Below are 20,068 nucleotides of genomic sequence, written 5' to 3' on the forward strand. Positions count from 1 at the left end.
TCAAATGCTTTTATTGACAATTACATGAAGTTGATGCAAAGAGTCAATATTTGCAGTGTTGACCCTTCTTTTCCAAGACCTCTGCAATCCGCCCTGGCATGCTGTCAATTAACTTCTGGGCCACATCCTGACTGATGGCAGCCCATTCTTGCATAAGCAATGCTTGGAGTTTGTCAGAATTTGTGGGGTTTTGTTTGTCCACCCGCCTCTTGAGGATTGCCCACAAGTTCTCAATGGGATTAAGGTCTGGGGAGATTCCTGGCCATGGACCCAAAATATAGATGTTTTGTTCCCCGAGCCACTTAGTTATCACTTTTGCCTTATGGCAAGGTGCTCCATCATGCTGGAAAAGGCATTGTTCGTCACCAAACTGTTCCTGGATGGTTGGGAGAAGTTGCTCTCAGAGGATGTGTTGGTACCATTCTTTATTCATGGTTGTGTTCTTAGGCAAAATTGTGAGTGAACCCACTCCCTTGGCTGAGAAGCAACCCCACACATGAATGATCTCAGCATGCTTTACTGCTGGCATGACACAGGACTGATGGTAGCGCTCACCTTGTCTTCTCCGGACAAGCTTTTTCCGGATGCCCCAAACAATGGGAAAGGGGATTCATAGAAAATTTCTTTAATATCTTACTGGCAGCAAGATCCTTGCCTGTGAGGCCCTTTATGTGCAAAGCAATGATGATGGCACGTGTTTCCTTGCAGGTAACCATGATTGACAGAGGAAGAACAATGATTCCAAGCACCACCCTCCTTTTGAAGCTTCCAGTCTGTTATTCGAACTCAAATCAGCATGACAGCGTGATCTCTCGTTAACACAGCCTCACACCTGTGTTAACGAGGGAATCACTGACATGATGTCAGCTGGTCCTTTTGTGGCAGGGCTGAAATGCAGTGAAAATGTTTTTGGGGGATTCAGTTCATTTGCATGGCAAAGAGGGACTTTGCAATTAATTGCAATTTATCTGATCACTCTTCATAACGTTCTGGAGTATATGCAAATTGCCATCATACAAACTAAGGCAGCAGACTTTGTGAAAATTAATATTTGTGTCATTCTCAAAACTTTTGGCAACGACTATGTGTATTCTGTGTTAGTAAATAAATGATTAAATCAGTTTGTGTAGTACTGAATATTCAGAAAGGCTTGGGTTTCTTGCGAATCAAAGGATTATGCGACGTTCGGAATGAGATTGATGAGGTAATTCATAATTGACTGTTATTCATGTAAGTGATACAGTTGAAGTCGGAAGTTTATATACACTTAGGTTGGAGTCATTAAAACTTGTTTTTCAACAACTCCTCAAATTTCTTGTTAACAAACTATAGTTTTGGCAAGTCGGTTAGGACATCTACTTTGTGCATGACACAAGTAATTTTCCCAACAATTGTTTACAGACAGATTATTTCACTTATAATTCACTATATCACAATTCCAGTGGGTCAGAAGTTCACATGCACAGTCAACTTAGTGTCTTTAAAAAAAAATCCAGAAAATGATGTCATGGCTTTAGAAGCTTCTGATAGGCTAAATGACATCATTTGAGTCAATTGGAGGTGTACCTGTGGATGTATTTCAAGGCCTACCTTCAAACTCAGTGCCTCTTTGCTTGACATCATGGGAAAATCTAAATTAAATCAGCCAAGACCTCAGAAAATAAATTGTAGACCTCCACAAGTCTGGTTCATCCTTGGGAGAAATTTCCAAACGCCTGAAGGTACCACATCCATCTGTACAAACAATAGTACGCAAGTATAAACACCATGGGACCACGCAGCCGTCATACCGCTCAGGAAGGAGACACGTTCTGTCTCCTCGAGATGAACGTACTTTGGTGCGAAAAGTGCAAATCAATCCCAGAACAGCAGCAAAGGACCTTGTGCTGGAGGAAAAACAGGTACAAAAGTATCTATATCCACAGTAAAACGAGTCCTATATCGACATAACCTGACAGGCCGCTCAGCAAGGAACAAGGCACTGGCTCCAAAACCGCCCCCAAAAAAAGCCAGACTACGGTTTGCAACTGCACATTGGGAAAAATATCGTACTTTTTTGGAGAAATGTCCTCTGGTCTGATGAAACAAAAACAGAACTGTTTGGCCACAATGACCATTGTTAAATTTGGAGGAAAAAGGGGGAGGCTTGCAACCTGAAGAACACCATCCCAACCGTGAAGCACGGGGGTGGCAGCATCATGTTGTGGGGGTGCTTTGCTGCAGGAGGGACTGGTGCACTTCACAAAATCGATGGCATCATGAGGCAGGAAAATTATGTGGATATATTGAAGCAACATCTCAAGACATCAGTCAGGAAGTTAAAGCTTGGTCGCAAATGGGTCTTCCAAATGGACAATGACCCCAAGCATAGTTCCAAAGTTGTGGCAAAATGGCTTAAGGACAACAAAGTCAAGGTATTGGAGTGGCCATCACAAAGCCCTGACCTTAATCCTATATTGCAAATTTGTGGGCAGAACTGAAAAAACGTGTGCGAGCAAGGAGGCCTACAAACCTGACTCAGTTACACCAGCTCTATTAGGAGGAATGGGCCAAAACTCAGCCAACTTATTGTGGGAAGCTTGTGGAAGGCTACCCGAAACATTTGACCCAAGTTAAACAATTTAAAGGTACCAAATACTAATTGAGTGTATGTAAACTTCTGACCCACTGGGAATGTGATGAAAGAAATAAAAGCTCAAATCAATCACTCTCTCTACTATTATTCTGACATTTCACATTCTTAAAATAAAGTGGTGATTCTAACTGACCTAAGACAGGGAACTTTTACTAGGATTTAATGTCAGGAATTGTGAAAAACTGAGTTTAAAATGTACTTGGCTAAGGTGTATGTAATCTGCCGGCTTAAACGCTAAAGATATATAGATACAGTTGAAGCCGGCAGATTAATAGTCACGTCACGACACACCTTTGCAGCGATTACAGCATCGCATCTTCTTGGGTATGACGCTACAAGCTTGGCACATCTGTATTTGGGGAGTTTCTCCCATTCTTCTCTGCAGATCCTCTCTCTGGGATGGGGTGCGTTGTTGCAGAGCTATTTTCAGGTCTCTCCAGAGATGTTCGATCGGGTTCAAGTACGGGCTCTGGCTTTGCCTCGACCCTGACTAGTCTCCCAGTCACTGCCACTGAAAAACATCCCCACAGCATGATAATGCCACCACCATGCTTCACCATAGAGATGGGGCCAGGTTCCCTTCAGATGTGTTGCTTGGTATTCAGGCCAAAGAGTTCAATTTTGGTTTCATTAAACCAGAGAATCTTGTTTCTCATGGTCAGAGTTCTTTAGGTGCCCTTTGGAAAACTCCAAATCGGGCCTCTCTACCATAAAGGCCTGATTGGTGGACAGCTGCAGAGACATTTGTCCTTCTGGAATGTTCTGCCATCTCAACAGAGGAACTCTGGAGCTCCGTCAGAGTGACCATCGGGTTCTTGGTCACTTCCTTGACCAATATCTTCTCTCCCGATTGTTCAGTTTGGCTCACTGTGTTCTTGGAGACCTTCAATGCTGTAGACATCTTTTTGTTACCCTTCCCCAGATCTGTGCCGACACAAACCTGTCTGGGAGTTCTGCGGACAATTCCTTAGACTTCATGGGTTGGTTTTTGCTCTGACATGCACTGTCAACTGTGGGACCTTACATAGACAGGTGTGTGCCTTTCAAATCATGTCCAATCAATTGAACTTACCACAGGTGGACTGCAATCAAGTTGTAGAAACATCTCAAGGATGATCAATGGAAACAGGAAGCACCTGAGCTCAATTTCGAGTCTCATTGCAAAGGGGCTGAATACTTATGTAAATAAGGTATTTATATTATCTATATTTAATACTTTTGCAAAAATGTCTAAAACCCCGTTTTCTCTTTGTCATTATGGGGTATTGTGTTTAGATTGATGAGGAATTGATTTTATTTGATCCATTTTAAGATAAGGCTGTAACGTCACAAAATGTGGAGAAAGGCAAGGGGTCTGAATACTTTCCGAAGGCACTGTATAGGTTGGGGTAAAGTAACTTGGCAACAGGATAGATAATAAACAGTAACAGCAGCGTTTGTGAGTTAGTGCAAGGGGGGGTGTTAATGCATTTTCTTGTTTGCTCGTAGAGTGCGGTCTTAGTGCCAGCATAAGTTTGTGATAGTAAATGGATGAAAACTCATAGTAAATAGTAAGGTCTACAGCTTATCATGAGGTATTCTAACTCAGGCGAGTAGAACCTCGAGACTTCCTTAACATTAGACATCACACACACCAGCTGCTGTTAACACACACACACACACACACACACACACACACACACACACACACACACACACACACTCCTCTCCTTCAGATCGGGGGCTTTTATAGACTGACAGAGAGAAGACACACAACCCAGCAGCAGTCACTTAAGCTGAGGGATGGGGCTGTAAAAACGAGACTACTCTCATTCAACCACAAGCCACAAGTCATTCAACCTGTGTTCTAAGTCTAGCCGTTAGCTACTAATCAGTAGTCTGAAAGGTTTTCATTGATCATTAATCCATGTTAGTCTCACCAAGGTAAGAGCTGTTCAAGATGGCAGCATTGTGTAAAGTTACGAAAGTTTCACAGTCGATGTGTACCTCCGCCTCAGTAAGCTGGGGATGCCTGTTATATAATTATTAACCGTTCAGTACCTCAGCCTCAGTGAGCTGGTCTCGTAGTTTTTCCACCTCCTCCCGTAGCTCTCTGATGATGCGTGCGTTGGGGTCTTCATTGACGACGGCGTGGTTGACGATGCTCTTAGCCCGGTCAGCATAGCGCAGCGTGGACAACGTCTCGTCATAGTTATCAGCTGCTGGACTCACCGTGGCCACCATGGCTGTCCTGCTGTTACCACCCAGACTGTCCTGTAGAGGGAGGAAAAAGACACAAGGAATGTGAAATCTGAAGATGTGGTTACTCCATTTAAAAAACAAACAGTTTTTCCACATACAGTATCAGTCAAAAGTTTGGACACACCTACTCATTAAAGAATTTTTCTTTTTGACTATTTTCTACATTGTAGAATAACAGTGAAGACATCACAAATATGAAATAACACATATATGGAACCATGTAGTAAACAAAACAAAGTGTTGAACAAATTAAAATATATTTTAGATTCTTCAAAGTAGCCATCCTTTGCCTTGATGACAGCTTTGCGCACTCTTGGCATTCTCTCAAGAAGCGTCACTTGGAATGCTTTTCCAATTGTCTTAAAGGAGTTCCCACATATGCTGAGCACTTGTTGACTGCAGATTTTTAACTCTGCAGTCCAACTCATCCCAAACCATCTCAATTGGGTTGAGGTCGGGTGATTGTGGAGGCCAGGTCATCTGAGGCAGCACTCCATCACTCTCCTTCTTGGTCAAATAGCCCTTACACAGCCTGGAGGTGTGTCGGGTCATTGTCCTGTTGAAACACAAATGATAGTCCCACTAAGCACAAACCAGATGGGATGGCATATCACTGCAGAATGCTGTGGTAGCCATGCTGGTTAAGTGTGCCATGAATTCTAAATAAATCACCAACATTGTCACAGGCAAAGCACCCCCACACCATCACACCTCCTCCTCCATGCTTCACGTGGGATTCACACATGCGGAGATCATCCGTTCACCTACTCTGCGTCTCACAAAGACACGGTGGTAGGAAACAAAAATCTCAAATTTGGACTCATCAGACCAAAGGACAGATTTCCACCGGTCTAAAATGTCCATTGCTCGTGTTTCTTGGCCCAAGCAAGTCTCTTATTATTATTGGTGTCCTTTAGTAGTGGTTTCTTTGTAGCAATTCAACCATGAAGGCCTGATTCACGCAGTCTTCTCTGAACAGTTGATGTTGAGATGTGTCTGTTACTTGAACTCTGTGAAACATTTATTTGGGCTGCAATTTCTGAGGCTGGTAACTCTAATTAACTTATTCTCTGCAGCAGAGGTAACACTGGGTCTTCCTTTCCTGTGGCGGTCCTCATGAGAGCCAGTTTTATCATAGCGCTTAATGGTTTTTGCGACTGTCGTTTCTCTTCGCTTATTTGAGATGTTCTTGCCATAATATGGACTTGGTCTATCTTCTGTATACCCCCCTACCTTATCACAACACGACCGATTGGCTTAAATGCATTAGGACGGAAAGAAATTCCACAAATTAACTTGACAAGGCACACCTGTTAATTGAAATGCATTCCAGGTGACTACCTCATGAAGCAGGTTGAGAGAATGCCAAGAGTGTGCAAAGCTGTCAAGGCAAAGGGTGGCTACTTTGTTAAACAAATCAAAATATATTTTATATTTGAGATTCTTCACTTTTTTGGTTACTACATTATTCCATAGTGTTGACGTCTTCTATTATTCTACAATGAGAAAATAGTAAAAATAAAGAAAAACCCTGGAATGAGCAGGCGTGTCCAAACTTTTGACTGATACTGTATGTAGTGTGGAAGGAGAGACCAGGTCAATACTGTTACAGTTGGAGAATGTGAAACGGTAATAACCCATATAATGGAATTATGGCTAGGCCTACCTTGAGTAGCCAGGTCAGAACTGAGTCTCTGTAGGGAACAAACTTGGTCTTGTTCTTCCCTGCTCCTTGGTCTGCCAGCGCTGAGATCACCAAGCCCAGTGTGCTTAGAGACCTGGCCACACCCACAGTAATGAATGTTAAGAAAAATATGAAGACATCAAAGTGTGTTACATTTTGAGACAGAGGTGAGAGAGAGAGAGAGAAAGACAGAGAGATGAGAGAGAGATCTAGAGAACATACTTGTTGATGTTGCTTCCTTCCTTCATTCTCTCTCCAGTAGCTCCAGTCTTAGCAGCTCTCTCACTGCCGGCCAGATCCACCAGACTCAGCTTACTGACCTTCTCACCACTCGTCTACGAAACACCACATGGCTCTAAATGGAACTCTACGAAACACCGCATGGCTCTAAATGGAGCGCTACGAAACACCGCATGGCTCTAAATGGAGCGCTACGAAACACCGCATGGCTCTAAATGGAGCGCTACGAAACACCGCATGGCTCTAAATGGAGCGCTACGAAACACCGCATGGCTCTAAATGGAGCTCTACGAAACACCGCATGGCTCTACGAAACACCGCATGGCTCTAAATGGAGCTCTACGAAACACCGCATGGCTCTAAATGGAGCGCTACGAAACACCGCATGGCTCTAAATGGAGCGCTACGAAACACCGCATGGCTCTAAATGGAGCGCTACGAAACACCGCATGGCTCTAAATGGAGCGCTACGAAACACCGCATGGCTCTAAATGGAGCTCTACGAAACACCGCATGGCTCTAAATGGAGCGCTACGAAACACCGCATGGCTCTAAATGGAGCTCTACGAAACACCGCATGGCTCTAAATGGAGCGCTACGAAACACCGCATGGCTCTAAATGGAGCTCTACGAAACACCACATGGCTCTAAATGGAGCTCTATGGAAAAGGTCATTTGTTGGCAACACAACGTTCGCAACAAAGCCAGCTGCAGAAAATAAAGGCAGTGGAGCAAAATTGAAAGTATTTTTTTGTTAATTAAATTACTTTAGATGAATGTCCAGTGATTTAGTGATGGTCCGTGACAGTGTGTGTTGGACCTACCCCAGAACCCAGGTCCGTGACTGTGTGTGTTGGACCTACCCCAGAACCCAGGTCCGTGACTGTGTGTGTTGATCCTACCCCAGAACCCAGGTCCATGACTGTGTGTGTTGGACCTACCCCAGAACCCAGGTCCGTGACTGTGTGTGTGAGGATGATGTTGAAGACGGCGTGGGACCTGCTGCTCTCCTCGTTCATATTGGTGGCTGCTACTGTACGAGACTTGTTACCTTCTGACATCAGACACTCTATGTCCTGCAGAGAGAGGGAAAGAGAGAGAAAGAGAGAGAAAGAGAGATTGTATTGGCTGGTCTCTCTAATGTAAGCATTTAGATATAGTAGCAACACCAGTCCTCTCTTGAAAAATAAATGTTATTCCAATGTGACCAACCTGGGCCAACAGAGGTAAACAAAATGATATAAGACTTAAAACAACTATATAGGAGCACCTTATAGCAGGCTACAGCCAGACGGGACAGACCATCAACGTAAGGCCCGAACACCTTGTGTTCTCTCACTCGCAGGGCCTGACGACTTCTGAGAACAGACAGGTTGTTATCATTACAGACGATCCTTTTGGGGGGACGACAAAAAAAATAAAAAAAATAAAAAAAAAACTTTTCTACCCTTGATCACTTGGAATAAATGTTTTCATCATGTGTGAGAGAGACCATCTTTAAGCAGCGATATGAATGTTAGTGTTCAGTGTGTTAACCCAGGATGTAGCAAAGGGACGGCTCTCTTTTACTCATGTTTATCTGTCTTTTACTGTGGATTAAAACATTTTAAAAACTTGATGTGGATAAAATCAAAAAAATCAAAATCATCACAAAAACTGAGTTCCTGTTCTCCTCACCCTTTGGGATCCAGTAGATCCCGAACCTTCTCGTTGTAGATCTCCATAAAGGAGACCTCGACAGTGAAGCTCTCTCCCTCCCTCTGTTCCAGTAGGGTTCGGTCAAACAGAGAGCTGCACAGCCGCGGGATCAGACCTGGCTGCTCTGACGAACCCATCATGGTGTACGACTTCCCAGAGCCTGGTGGGGGGCACACAGACAAATCAAATTCCGAGGATCAGTGAAGTTTAGCCAATGAAAAAAAAAAAAATAAAAAATAAATCACTGGATCAGGAGGGCTCAGCCAATCAAAGCTAGAGAGGTGAGGCACTGCCAATTAAGTCACAGGCCAAAAGCTTTTTCTTGAGAAAATGCAAAAGAATAAATTGGACTAAAAGTGCTTGAACCGAGTTTGAAGTGTGTCACATGGAGTGTTATTGAATATCTGAGTAACTACTCTAATATGGTAATTCCTGCCTTTCTAGGTTCCCGCATTTCTAGGGAGTTTTTCCTAGCCACTATGTTTCTGCATCGCTTGTTCTTTGGGGTTTTAGACTGGCTAACTGCTGATGTAAAAAGGGATTTATAAAATACAATTGATTAATTGACTGGTACCAACCTGTCTGTCCATAAGCGAAGATACAGGCGTTATAGCCCAAGAAGGCATTGTCCAGAAGACTTTCTCCAAGGCACTGGAACACGACATCTTGACCTGAGAGACACACATTACATTCCAACTGAGTTGCATTAGAATATGTGGATCTTTCTCCAAGGCAGAGATTTCTCTTCCCTGAAGACAAGAGGCTGGTTCTCCAGGTCTGTTCCTTTCTACAGGTGTACTAGTTCAGTTAAAGACAGAGCCTGTTTTTCCCTCCACGCAGCGCTCTGGGACCAGGAAACACAGTGCTTCCAGTCCCTCCACGCAGCGCTCTGGGACCAGGAAACACAGTGCTTCCAGTCCCTCCACGCAGCGCTCTGGGACCAGGAAACACAGTGCTTCCTGGTCCCTCCACGCAGCGCTCTGGGACCAGGAAACACAGTGCTTCCAGTCCCTCCACGCAGCGCTCTGGGACCAGGAAACACAGTGCTTCCTGGTCCCTCCACGCAGCGCTCTGGGACCAGGAAACACAGTGCTTCCAGTCCCTCCACGCAGCGCTCTGGGACCAGGAAACACAGTGCTACTAGTACAGTGTGTATATCAGTGTGGATGACGGATCACCACCTCAAGCTGAACCTCGGCAAGACGGAGCTGCTCTTCCTCCCGGGGAAGGACTGCCCGTTCCATGATCTCGCCATCACGGTTGACAACTCCCTTGTGTCCTCCTCCCAGAGTGCTAAGAACCTTGGCGTGATCCTGGACAACACCCTGTCGTTCTCCACTAACATCAAGGCGGTGACCCGATCCTGTAGGTTCATGCTCTACAACATTCGCAGAGTACGACCCTGCCTCACACAGGAAGCGGCGCAGGTCCTAATCCAGGCACTTGTCATCTCCCGTCTAGATTACTGCAACTCGCTGTTGGCTGGGCTCCCTGCCTGTGCCATTAAACCCCTACAACTCATCCAGAACGCCGCAGCCCGTCTGGTGTTCAACCTTCCCAAGTTCTCTCACGTCACCCCGCTCCTCCGCTCTCTCCACTGGCTTCCAGTCGAAGCTCGCATCCGCTACAAGACCATGGTGATTGCCTACGGAGCTGTGAAGGGAACGGCACCTCCATACCTTCAGGCTCTGATCAGGCCCTACACCCAAACAAGGGCACTGCGTTCATCCACCTCTGGCCTGCTGGCCCCCCTACCTCTGAGGAAGCACAGTTCCCGCTCAGCCCAGTCAAAACTGTTCGCTGCTCTGGCACCCCAATGGTGGAACAAGCTCCCTCACGACGCCAGGACAGCGGAGTCAATCACCACCTTCCGGAGACACCTGAAACCCCACCTCTTTAAGGAATACCTAGGATAGGATAAAGTAATCCTTCTAACCCCCCCCCCTTAAAAGATTTAGATGCACTATTGTAAAGTGGTTGTTCCACTTGATATCATAAGGTGAATGCACCAATTTGTAAGTCGCTCTGGATAAGAGCGTCTGCTAAATGACTTAAATGTAAATGTAGTACAAAACCTGTTCTAAGGCTGGGGTTTACACAAAACAACTTGCATGCAATTTTAGTTGCTTGCAGCAGAGTTACTTCTTGATTGCTTCGTGAAACACCCCACCTGCAACTAATAAAACAACTCATCTGCTACTTGGTTAAATCCAATTGAATCTTTTCAATTTTGTGCAACTAGTTGAAAGCAACAGCCAATCAAAACGAATGCGTTTGTCATGTGATCGATTGTAAGGTTCGGAACGCTGACCCAGTTGTCATGTCAACGGGAGATGTATAAACAAACAGCGTCATTAGGGCTAGTAAAGGTTTCTGTACATGGTTTGGAAGTCAATAAATGTAAATTGTGAACTCAGACCTCTCTCAGACCAGTTTCAACTGGAATTGTTCAACGTGAGCTACGCTAGCTAGTGAGTTTGTTGTTAGCTTGGTTAGCTTGTTGCTAACAGTTCGCCGATTTTAATTGTGGTATTCTAAACTCACTCCATGTCATCTAAGGCATTAGGCCTCCTTACACTGGGACTTCACCAATTATTTGTTTATACAACCACTTCGTTATTGTATAAGGATTGATTTAGACAAATTTAGCTACATTTCATAAAGACATTTGTCCTGTTATCCTGGGTGTAGTGTGAAATTGCCCCTAGATGCAGTTCCTGGGTCCATTTAGCAATGGTTAAGGTTAAGACTGGGCAAAGGAAATCTGATCCTAGGTCTGTACCCAGGAGAAACTTCACCCCAGAGCATTATTTTGTTATTGAATAAAAAAAAATAAATATGTATTCAACATTTTGATATGTAACTAACCTGCAAACTTGTCTGTGTCGGCCTCATCCATGGACCAGAAACAGTGGTCATAAGCAAAGACCTGAGGGGGAAATGACAGCCAGTTGAGGAACACACACACACACACACACAAAACCTTAGTAGTGATTAAATAGTGATTTTGTAACCTCAGAATACTGTCCTGGTTAAGGGCTCACCTTAGGCTGATTCCTGGACAACATAGGAGAAATAGAAAGCCACAGTTAAAACAGCTTACCTCAAAACAAAGTGGGCTAACTAATAACACCAGTGTAGAATAGCATTCAGGTATAGGGTAAAACATTAAGCTGTTAATAACATATTTACTAACTAAGTCCGAATGTGACAAAACATTTTTTTTGTTTTGTTAAATCATCACAGGCTTAAAGCTGTAAATGCAACTAATCTTCATGCCATGGCTCTGAGACGTGAGAATGCGGTGACCTTCACTCACTAAAGGCCTTGGAACGATTAGGCTAGGCTAGGCCGCGTGCCCTTCAAACACAGACGGACATTCCTCCTCTCCTATATTAAAACAACAACTTCAATATGGTTCAATTTATTTTATGTCCAAGGTAATGACACCTTATCCATCTGTACAGACTACCATTCAAAAGTTGTGTGTGTGGGGGGGGGGGGTCACTTACAAATGTCCTTGTTTTTGAAAGAAAAGCACATTTTTTTGTACATTCAAATAACATCAAATTTATCAGAAATACAGTGTAGACATTGCTAATGTTGTAAATGGCTATTGTAGCTGACACCTGTTCTGATTAAAGATTTATAAAACTGGCCTTCTTTAGACTAGTTGAGTATCTGGAGCATCGGCATTTGTGGGTTCGATTACAGGCTCAAAATGGCTAGAAACAAAATAACTTTTGGCTCAAAACCAGAAGAGAAAGAGGAGTTTGAGGCCCCTGGCTGGGCCACTCAAGGACATTCAGAGACTTGTCCCAAAGCCACTCCTGCGTTGTCTTGGCTGTTAGGGTCGTTGTCCTGTTGGAAGGTAAACCTTTGCCCTAGTCCGAGGTCCCGAGTGCTCTGGAGCAGGTTTTCATCAAGGATCACGCTGTACTTTGCTCCGTTCATCTTTCCCTCTATCCTGACTAGTCTCCCAGTCCCAGCCGCTGATAAACATCCCCACTGTATGACGCTGCCACCACCATGCTTCACCGTAGGGATGGTGCCAGGTTTCCTCCAGACATGTCGCTTGGCATTCAAGCCAAACATTTCAACCTTGGTTTCTTCAGACCAGAGAATCTTGTTTCTCATGGTCCGAGAGTCTTTAGGTGCCCTTTGGCAAACACCAAGCAGGCTGTCATGTGTCTTTTACTGAGGAGTGGCTTCTGTCTGGCCACTCTACCATAAAGGCCTGATTGGTGGAGTGCTGCAGAGATGGTTGTCCTTCTGAAAGGTTTTCCCATCTCCATAGATGAACTCTGGAGCTCTGTCAGAGTGACCATCGGGTCTTGGTCACCTCCCTAATCTAGGCCCTTCTCCCCTGATTGCTCAGTTTGGCTGGGCGGTCAGCTCTAGGAAGAGTCCTGGTGGTTCCAAACGTCCATTTAAGAATGATGGAGGCCACTGTGTTCATGGGGACCTTCAATGCTGCAAAAATGTTTTGATACTCTTCCCCAGATCTGTGACTCGACACAATCCTGTCTCAAAGCTCTACGGACTATTCCTTCGACCTCATGGGTTGGTTTTTGCTCTGACATGCACTGTCAACTGTGGGACTTTATATAGACAGGTGAGTGCCTTTCCAAATCATGTCCAATCAATAGAATTTCCCACAGATGGACTCCAATCAAGTTGTAGAAACATCAAGGATGATCAATGGAAACAGGATGCACATGAGCTCAATTTCGAGTCTCATAGCAAAGGGTCTGAATAATTATGTAAATAAGGAATCTGTTTTTTATATTTAATACATTTGCAAAAATGTCTAAAAACCCGTTCTCTTTGTCATTATGGGGTATTGTATGTAGATTGATGAAGAATTTGTTTTATTGAATCCATTTTAGAATAAGGCTGTAACGTCACATTTTGTGGAAAAAGGCAAGAGGTCTGAATACTTTCCGAAGGAAGTGTATAGGTTGGGGTAAAGTAACTAGGCAACAGGATAGATAAACAGTAACAGCAGCGTATGTGAGTTAGTGCAAAGGGGGAGTTAGTGCATTTTCTTGTTTGCTCGTAGAGTCAAGGGGTCTGAATACTTTCTAAATGCACCGTAAGTGAAGGTTGTCTATAAGTTTATACAGTACAGGTAACTGCCAGAATAAAGGAAACAATTGAGTAAATGAGGGATACAAAAAAAAGCAGGTTCTTCCACACAGGTGTGGTTCCTGAGTTAATTAAGCAATTAACAACCCATGATGTATAGAAATGCCAAGTTGCCCATTATTTTGGTTTCCATGGTTAGAAGAGATCTCAGTGATTTTAAAAGAGGGATCTCAAAGGAGCACAGGGTTATTTTTAATTTTTTTTAATAAACATTTTTTAATTTTTTTATTTAACTAGGCAAGTCAGTTAAGAACAAATTCTTATTTACAATGATGGCTTACCGGGGAACAGTGGGTTAACTGCCTTGTTCAGGGGGCAGAACGACAGATTTTTACCTCGTCAGCTCGGGGATTCGATTCAGTAACCTTTCGGATACTGGACCAATGGTCTAACCACTAGGCTACCTGCCAGTTAAAGGGTGTGTGTGTCAGTCACCAGATCTCTACCCCTTTGAACACGTATGAGAGGTTCTAGAGTGGCACCTGAGAGCATCTCCCCCCATGATCAACAAAACACCAAATTATGGAATTTCTTGTGGAAGAATGGTGTCGCATCGAGTTCCAGACACTTGTAAAATTTATGCCAAGGCGTATTAAAGCTGTTCTGGCAGCTCGTGGTGGACCAACGCCCTATTAAGACACTTTATGTTGGTGTTTCTGGTATTTTTTGGGCAGATACCTGTACATACCAACTATACTTAGAAAGTGGGTGATTTTATAATTTCTGTATATTTATGCCTAGTTGCAACTAAACCACAAGGTAGCTTGGCTGACTTTAAACAAGACCCTCCTGTGTAGAAGTAGTGTGTGTTACAGGCCCCTTATGAAAGAGCAACATTGGCTTCTCCTGGCTTGCTAGAGCATTCCTCAACTCTGATAGCTGGCACATCTTCACAGCCAGCAAAAAAAATTTAAAATAAACACACTCTCTCTCCTTTTTTCTCCCGCTCTCTCAAGGGGCTCCAACAATACATGTTAAAAGCATCCCTGGTGAGAATACCCCACAATAAATTACTGATTTAGTTTGTCAGTACATAAAACATTCCATCCCAGATAAGACCGTAAAGACAGCAGGTTTATTATAGCCCAAGGCCTCCGCTGGTTGAGATCCTCCACTAGCTGTCTACTAGCCTTGTGATCTCCTAAACCAATATAAAAACCAATCATATTATAAGAGACCCATATTGAATACTTCAAGGATATTTATTCATTAAAAAAGGCCCAGACGTCGCTGCAGCAGCCTCATGCTCTGGTAAGATCGTCCCTTAATAACCCAAATGGAATCTGGGAAGAGATCCATTCTGAAGCCGGCAGAAGCCTGTAAAACATGTTCATATTGCACAGACAGACAGCACTGCAGCGTGTCAGGGCAGAAATCACAATCAAAAACAAAATGTCCCTACTGCTGATTGTAGACTATAGAAAGGGGCCCATAGGCTAACTAACTAACCCCCCAACTAACCAGGGCCAATAGGCTAACTAACCCCCCAACCAACCAGGGCCCATAGGCTAACTGACCCCCCCCAACCAACCAGGGCCCATAGGCTAACTGACCCCCCCCAACCAACCAGGGCCCATAGGCTAACTGACCCCCCCCAACCAACCAGGGCCCATAGGCTAACTGACCCCCCCCAACCAACCAGGGCCCATAGGCTAACTGACCCCCCCAACCATCCAGGGCCCATAAGCTAACTGACCCCCCCAACCATCCAGGGCCCATAAGCTAACTGACCCCCCCAACCAACCAGGGCCCATAGGCTAACTGACCCCCCCAACCAACCAGGGCCCATAGGCTAACTGACCCCCCCAACCAACCAGGGCCCATATGCTAACTGACCCCCACCAACCAACCAGGGCCCATAGGCTAACTGACCCCCCCAACCAACCAGGGCCCATAGGCCAACTGACCCCCCCAACCATCCAGGGCCCATAGGCTAACTGACCCCCCAACCATCCAGGGCCCATAAGCTAACTGACCCCCCAACCAACCAGGGCCCATAGGCTAACTGACCCCCCCAACCAACCAGGGCCCATAGGCTAACTGACCCCCCAACCAACCAGGGCCCATAGGCTAACTGACCCCCCCAACCAACCAGGGCCCATAGGCTAACTGACCCCCCCAACCAACCAGGGCCCATAGGCTAACTAACCCCCCAACTAACCAGGGCCCATAGGCTAACTAACCCCCCAACTAACCAGGGCCCATAGGCTAACTAACCCCCCCAACTAACCAGGGCCCATAGGCTAACTAACCCTCCCAACTAACTAGGGGCCATAGGCTAACTAACCCCCCCAACTAACCAGGGCCCATAGGCTAACTAACCCCCCAACTAACCAGGGCCCATAGGCTAACTAACCCCCCCAACTAACCAGGGCCCGTAGGCTAACAAACCAGGACAGGCATTTGTTCTGGAGGTGAATACCTGCTGAAACAGGTCACCACCTCACCTGGGCAGGTAGACAATCCCTCCTGTGAGCATCCGTCACATCTGCACACTCACTCACTCACTGACTGACTGAACAGCATGAGTACAGAACAGACACACCCTTTGTAAAGAGAGACACAGGCCAGGCCAGAGCAAGGAGGAGGATAGAGGAGTGGAATGAGGGTTAGAGCTAAGTTAACAGACAGGGCTGACTCTTTCTGTAACTGAGTCTACATACACTGCAGCTGTAGCTCTTTAATGGAGCTGATGACACAGAAGGTATATTAGTGTAGGTAGTTTAGGCTGATGACACAGAAGGTATATTTGCCAACTTTAATTATATTTGCTGACACCCTAAAGTAAAATTTTGGCACCAGTAGTGTAGCTATCTAGCTATACAAACCACCCCCTCCGCAAACACGCCTTCTCCGATGTTGGTTACAAGGCAGTACTTATTTAAATTAGATAAGAGAATATAATGTTAGCATTGGTGTATTAAAATGAGTTGAGGTGATATCACCCTATCCCTTTAGTCATCCCGTCTCCTGAATCCAAGTGTTTGACATGTGGGAAGGGAACAGTAACAAACTTGATCAATGAATAAGTAACAGTCATTTTTCATACTTTGGTCATCACACTTTGATCTGGTTTTATCCAAATATCGTCCAATTTCATGAAAAACATGATTTTAACTGTTCATGACCTTTATAAGAAAATAAATCAGTCTCAAGACATCAATGGGATTTGTGCCACAAATGCTAAAACGTTAGCATGTGGAAACCATGGTAGACAACTAAACCAAGGCATGGATTGCTGTCATACCCAGTCTATAGACATACAAAATAGGAAACCAGCAGGCCATTTTGTAATTTGGGTGGACTAACCATTTATGTGAAACCTTTTTTGTTTATTACGTCATAACACACGTGCTTCTACACCTGCATTGCTTGCTGTTTGGGGGTTTAAGGCTGTACATTTGATTTGATTTGTATCTGCAACAAATCAGTTTGGTGGAAACACACCATTGGTGGGAAAATGTGCATATGTTTTTTTATGCTGATTTTTTTGAATATTCACATGAAAATTTGTCACCAACTGGATGGAAACCGAGCTAACGACTCCAAAATAAACAAAAGTTATTTTTTCCCTATAATCTTCCTGCAATTGAACAACCTTCTGGGGGGGGGGAAGCATTTTGTTACTTTTCAACAAGCTAGTAGTCCATGATAAGGGTTGACCTCGAGAGGAGACATATGACCAGTCCAGTGCCCTAGAAAGCCAACGCAGAGCATGACATCTCAAGCCTCTGTTCCAACGTACACTAATCACACCACTTACAATGAAGCCTTGTACAGTGGATGTCGATTACGGCAGCCAACCACACTTCTCAGATTCAGAGGGGTTGGGTTAAAAGCCTAAAACACATTTTCAGTTGAAGCTATTCAAATTGTACCACTGACTAGTTATCTCCCCCCCCCCCCCCCCTTTCCCTTCCCAGTGCCTTGAAAAAGTATTTGCCCCCTTTCTGATACTGCTACCAGAACTTCAACCAAACCCACATTTTTTATACTTATTTTCTTATTTGTTCACTCAGGTTCCCTTAATCTATCTAATATTAATTAGATAAAGGGAACCTGAGAGAACAAATAATAAAATAAGTATAAAAAAAATGTCTGTTAACAAAGTATGAAACACACAATTCCCCTTTGTGCCACCTTCTGCTGCAATGACTCCAACCAATCGCTTGCTGTAGTTGATCAGTCTCTCACGTCGCTGACATGGGTGCCATTATGCCTGGCGAAAACCAAAACACTGCATTCCACAGTAAGAACCTCATACCAACGGTCAAGCATGGTGGTGGTGGTAGTGTGAAGGTTTGGGGATGCTTTGCTGTCGTGGCAGGACTTGAAAAGAGCAGTTCATGCTTGAAACCCCCCCCCCAAAATGTCACTGAGTTACAGCAGTTCTGCATGGAAGAGTAGGCCAAAATTCCTCCACAGTGATATGAGAGACTGATCAACAACTACAGGAAGTGTTTGGTTAGAGTCATAGCAGCTAAAGGTGGAACAACCAGTTATTGAGTGTAACGGGCCAATTACTTTTCACACAGGGGCATTGGGGGCATTTGTTCATGAAATAAATAAAATAAATATGTAATTGTTGTGTTATTTGTTCACTCAGGTTCTCTTTATCTACTATCAGGTTTTGGTTGAAGATGTGAAAAACATTCAGTGTCAACAATATGCAAAAGTAGAGAAAAGGGGGCAAATACTTATTGACTGTATCTGGCATGTATTCTAAGTCGTAAGCTAGTGTAGGCAAGACATTAGAACGTAACCATAGTGATATCTAATAGCTGCCAAAGAATGAGCCGTCGCTGTCCTCATACCTTGAGCTGACCGCAGCATTCCTAGAGCTCCCGCTGAAAAGGTTTGTGTGTGTGTGTGTGTGTGTGTGTGTGTGTGTGTGTGTGTGTGTGTGTGTGTGTGTGTGTGTGTTCCGACCTGGGGTCTCCCTTGCTCAGGTTCTGACTAGCTGGATTCAACACTGTCTGGTTCCCGTTCATCTCCACCACACATTTAGTCTTCAGGTCCTTTTCTGGTGAGGAACACACAAGACATGCAGTATACAACAACAACAGTTGTGATGGGTCCAGGAATAGCTGATGATTCAAGGGTGCTTAAAAATAAATACAAAATCACACAGCTAGTGCATCAACATAGCCAAACCGACATGTCCTAATGTTTACATAATGAATAGAGGAGGAGTTTTTTTGTTTATTCTAATAATGAAGCACCATGCTATTTCAGTCCATGTCAAGCAAGCACTGGTCACAAGGTTTGTGTTATGAACTCACCTCTTCTGTTCATTGGTCGGAGGCGAACAGCGACCTTTACATTGGAGTTACTCAAGTTGTCGACCATGGCGTCTGGCAGCAGGTTTTCTGTTTCTGGAATGAATCAGATTCATTAATAACGCATACCATTACTGTGTACACGTATGAATCGTGCCACATCCCTCTTTGTATACATTCTAGTTATCTACCTATTAGTTTCATCTTGACAAAATGTACAAAACGCCCGAATGGTTGATCTCTAAAAATCACAGGTTATTAATCATACGAAGATATAGAAAGTCAACTATAACTACCCCCACAGACAAACACATGCATGTAATTGTTGTGCTATTTGTTCGGCAAAATCATTGGCAAGGAGATTCCTGCAAAAATATTATTAGGTATATACGTTATGTATTCAATCCAGTGCGTCCCAAGAAGGAATGAAGGCTGTCCGAAAAGCCAACTCTCGCAACAACAACAAACAAAAAAGTTACAACTAAAAAGAGTTTAGCTGACAGAGAAAGCTGTCAACTCACCGTGAGAATAATTCTTATTTCTCCTTTCCTCGAACTTCCCAAATGCAGGCAGTTCTCTTCCAGAAGTGCACCTTCCTTGGTTAGCCTGCGTGTTAGCTGGGTAAAAACAAACATGCATATGGTGACATTGGCGGACAACAAATATAAACAGTTTAGATAGCAAGTTGTCTTGAGTTCTTGCTATTATAAAAATTCTCAAAAAACACAAATTACACTCATGGTGTTGCAAACTCACGGGGAACGACGACAGCGCATTGCGAGAATGAATCGTTTTTCACCTGTTGCATTTCCTGATATCGCCCGTAGAGATCACTGAAGTCATCCTAAACTGTCCTGAAACCTTAACCGGATTTAGTGGGGTTACAAATTGCGCCACTCTTGTAGATCTGCGCAAAGGACTGATCGTCAAGAATAAACTGTTCGAGAGTACCCTGATTTATTGTAGATGTTTTTGTTTTTTTATCTTAAAGTTGTATCAGAAAATATACTGTCTATTTATAGTAAAAAGTGGTGGAAAAGATTAGCATTATTGATGTATTTTTTGAAGTATTTTTCAAAAGCTCCTTCCAATTGAGACAGCGTCCAAGATTTAACATTATTTTGTTATTAACAGGGAATTAAT

General features: G+C 44.0%; 1 protein-coding gene across 8 annotated transcripts in view; it reads right to left on the bottom strand.

Moving 5' to 3' along the window:
• Window positions 1-20,054, bottom strand: part of LOC106571044 (kinesin-like protein KIF13B) — a 58,529-nt gene extending 38,475 nt beyond the window's left edge. For 7 of the 8 annotated variants that reach the window (XM_014143691.2, XM_045695544.1, XM_045695543.1 and 4 more), the window contains exons 1-13: window positions 19,682-20,054; window positions 19,447-19,542; window positions 18,929-19,021; window positions 18,576-18,669; window positions 11,543-11,555; window positions 11,367-11,427; window positions 9,077-9,169; window positions 8,478-8,658; window positions 8,071-8,158; window positions 7,742-7,876; window positions 6,783-6,895; window positions 6,543-6,654; window positions 4,676-4,888 (exon numbers count right to left, since the gene is read on the bottom strand). In XM_014143691.2, the coding sequence (XP_013999166.2) occupies window positions 4,676-4,888; window positions 6,543-6,654; window positions 6,783-6,895; window positions 7,742-7,876; window positions 8,071-8,158; window positions 8,478-8,658; window positions 9,077-9,169; window positions 11,367-11,427; window positions 11,543-11,555; window positions 18,576-18,669; window positions 18,929-19,021; window positions 19,447-19,542; window positions 19,682-19,733 (1,344 nt within the window). In that variant the 5' untranslated portion in view covers window positions 19,734-20,054. Of the gene's footprint in view, window positions 1-4,675; window positions 4,889-6,542; window positions 6,655-6,782; window positions 6,896-7,741; window positions 7,877-8,070; window positions 8,159-8,477; window positions 8,659-9,076; window positions 9,170-11,366; window positions 11,428-11,542; window positions 11,556-18,575; window positions 18,670-18,928; window positions 19,022-19,446; window positions 19,543-19,659 lie in introns of all 8 variants that reach the window. The other variant, XM_045695545.1, reaches the window with a different exon arrangement.
• Window positions 20,055-20,068: the final 14 nt, after the last annotated feature.

Source organism: Salmo salar, chromosome ssa15, assembly GCF_905237065.1.
Source record: "Salmo salar chromosome ssa15, Ssal_v3.1, whole genome shotgun sequence".
In the NCBI taxonomy this organism is placed as follows: domain Eukaryota; kingdom Metazoa; phylum Chordata; class Actinopteri; order Salmoniformes; family Salmonidae; genus Salmo; species Salmo salar.